General features: G+C 31.3%; 1 protein-coding gene across 1 annotated transcript in view; it reads left to right on the forward strand.

The window, feature by feature from the left end:
• Window positions 1-3,015, forward strand: part of LOC108571057 (liprin-beta-1) — a 12,143-nt gene that overhangs the window by 5,943 nt on the left and 3,185 nt on the right. The window contains exons 11-15 of the mRNA XM_017933026.1: window positions 59-233; window positions 649-944; window positions 1,005-1,181; window positions 1,326-1,384; window positions 2,106-2,436. Coding sequence (XP_017788515.1) covers window positions 59-233; window positions 649-944; window positions 1,005-1,181; window positions 1,326-1,384; window positions 2,106-2,436 — 1,038 coding nt within the window. The remainder of the gene's footprint in view (window positions 1-58; window positions 234-648; window positions 945-1,004; window positions 1,182-1,325; window positions 1,385-2,105; window positions 2,437-3,015) is intronic.

Raw genomic sequence — 3,015 nt, forward strand, 5'->3', positions numbered from 1 at the left:
TACTGAATTTGTAATAATAGTAATGGTAGAAAATATTATTGTTAATGATTTATTATAGGGAGAAAAATTTGGAAGGCATACCAGCCAATATAGTAGTCTTCCTAGGCCACCAAGTTCATCAAAGAAAGGCGTAGTGTTCGGTAAGGTACCCAGTTTAGTTTCTGGAGCACACACAACAGTGCCATTGGCCGTTAAAGGACCCTCCGCGAGGTGCCTGTCTGCGCCTACTCTAGGTTGCGATTGATTCCTCCACTAAGCATGCATTTTTAGATGTTTTTTGTTTAAAAAAATAATTGTATGTTTGTTCTACATGACAGGCAGTCGTGGATAATTATTTAAAATCCATTTTCTAATAACAACAATTACACTTATTATCTGAGACTTGAATTCGATACTGAATAGATGAATTTGCATGAAAATTTTTTTCTTATTCTTTATCTGCAACATAATACATATGTAATTAATGTTACATTGTATAATGCAATAATATCAATGTAAGAAAGACAACAACTTGATATTTATTGTAATTTGAAATTATTTATGTGCTTTTGCTTTACATTTATAATTAATGTATAATGTAACATTAAATTCATAATAAATTTAATTTCATGTTATAAAATTTATATATTGCCAACTTTTGTATTTTAGCTGAAGAAGAAAAAACAATTATAGAAGATTCAAATTCTCGAATAGAATCAGTTGCACAAAAATCTTTAATAGAACTCTCAATGGAAGAAATTGGGGATTGGCTTACAAATCTAGGATTAGAATGTTATGCGGGTGAATTGAGACGATGGGGTGCTACTGGATCGAAATTATTTGAATGTTCACAACAACAATTAGAAAAAGAATTAGAAATTAAAAATATTCTTCACAGGAAGAAATTATTGTATGCAATAGAGTCAGAAAGATTTGGTGGAGCTGAATTTCTTGGATCAGATAAGGTAATTTTTAATATTTTATAAGTCGTATACATAATTCTATAATCATTTATAAATATATAGATGGATAATGCGGCAGTTCTGCGGTGGCTTGATGACATTGGTTTACCACAACATAAAGAAGCTTTTCAAAATGGTAAAGTTGATGGAAGAATGTTACACCGACTTACCACTGAAGACCTTCTAAATCTTGGAGTTACTGCACAATTACATGCTGCAAGTCTTAGACGAGGAATTCAAGTAACATTAACAAGTTTTAATCTTATTTAATTTCTTTAAAATATTAAGTGAGCCACAGTAATAACTTATAACTAATATAATTTAATGTATAAATTAGTAATAATTTAGTATTCAAACCTTTCACGACTATGAACCCATGTATAGGTTCCAACGAAACGCATGCTACAAATTAAGGACCCATATACTATGTGTCCAATACTAGTGTGAAGGCCAACGTGTAAAGGTTTGCTGGGCCTCAGGAATATTTTAGCCAATTTTTTAACTGCTTATAACTAAAATACGATAGAAGTCTCAAATGGTATTTCGTTATTCTTGATTTTCGTCTTATTTTGGCTTATAGAACCATCCCTTGAAATTTTTCCCACCAGTTACTGGACACTCTGTATACAGTATGAAATATGAAAAATATGTAAATATCTTGAAAACTATGGATGATACGGAAAAATGTTTCAAATAAATGTTGTATGATGTCAAAGGAGGCATATCATACCGATATTTATTTTGTAATGACCTCGAAAAGTCCTGTAAAGATCACGTTTATATTTTCAAATGGGAACTATATTTTTTTATTTTTTATTGCATATTCTTGTAGTTGACATCGAAACATTTTCTAAATACTGTTAACTTGTGTCTTTCGCATAAACCACTATCGAGATATTAAGTTTCAAAGTTGATATGTCGGCGGCGTTAGCGTTTCCTAATGTACGCAGCGTAGTGCTATTGTGTTGTATGCATCGCGTTCTGAATAATGAATTCTCAATCGCACAGCTACCCGCTAAATTAACATTAGGTAACTAGTTTATGTGAAAAATACAAGTTAATAGTGCATGTTGTGCCGCAAAAAGTATTTGGTTCATAGCGTACGTGTGTTGCGTTATTGCATAATAAAGTATTTAGAGCTAAAAGGGTTACATAAATTTAAAGAAGATCAACAAACGGGAATGGAGCAGATGGTGGTAATATTCGTCTCTGGACAAACCATCGAGTAATGGAATGGCTTAGAGTAGTTGATTTAGCGGAATATGCTCCAAATATGAGAGGATCTGGAGTACATGGAGGCTTAATGGTGTACGAAGGCAGATTTACTTCCGAACTGTTAGCCACATTACTTAGTATTTCCCCTGGAAAAACTCTTCTCCGTAGACATTTAACTACACATTTTAATCAAATTCTTGGGAGGGAAGTTGTACAAAGGAAAAGAGAGATTGAGAGTACCCTTGGGTTCGTTCCACTTACGCTTACTGCTCGTCTGAAGGTAGCTATCCAATTATTTTGTCTTCACTACACATGGACTAATATATAATATTTCTATTTAACAATTGAAAAACATATCAAAATATTCACAAATAATAAAAGTCATATTTATTGGTTAAGGAGAACCAATAAAGTGATGCTCTTGAAAATACATGTTCCTTAAAAATTGTTTAAGGTACTGGTATAATAGATATAAATGCAATTGTTTTTATACTTAATAGTACAATGAATTAAAAGAACATATTTTTACAAATTTCACTTGTTATTTTAAAGTATCCGAGTGTAATTTCAGTTAAGCATAAGGTATTAAAAATGTATTAATTTTTCAACAAGTGAAATTTAGTAATTTACTGCTGTTCAAATCTTTGTAAACCAGTATAATTACTTTTATGGCATTCTCCGGTATCGTGGTTTCACGTTTATATTTTGCCCATTGTGTGGTAGCCTTTATAGTGCCACATTTATATCTGCACTGAGCTTCATGCACAGTACAGTACAAATAACTGTATTGGTTTTATTTTTTTGAATTTTAATTTAATATTTCCGGAATATATTCTACATATATAAAGCTTAAAAAATG

The sequence above is a fragment of the Habropoda laboriosa genome, unplaced genomic scaffold (genome assembly GCF_001263275.1).
Source record: "Habropoda laboriosa isolate 0110345459 unplaced genomic scaffold, ASM126327v1 scaffold106, whole genome shotgun sequence".
NCBI classification, from domain to species: domain Eukaryota; kingdom Metazoa; phylum Arthropoda; class Insecta; order Hymenoptera; family Apidae; genus Habropoda; species Habropoda laboriosa.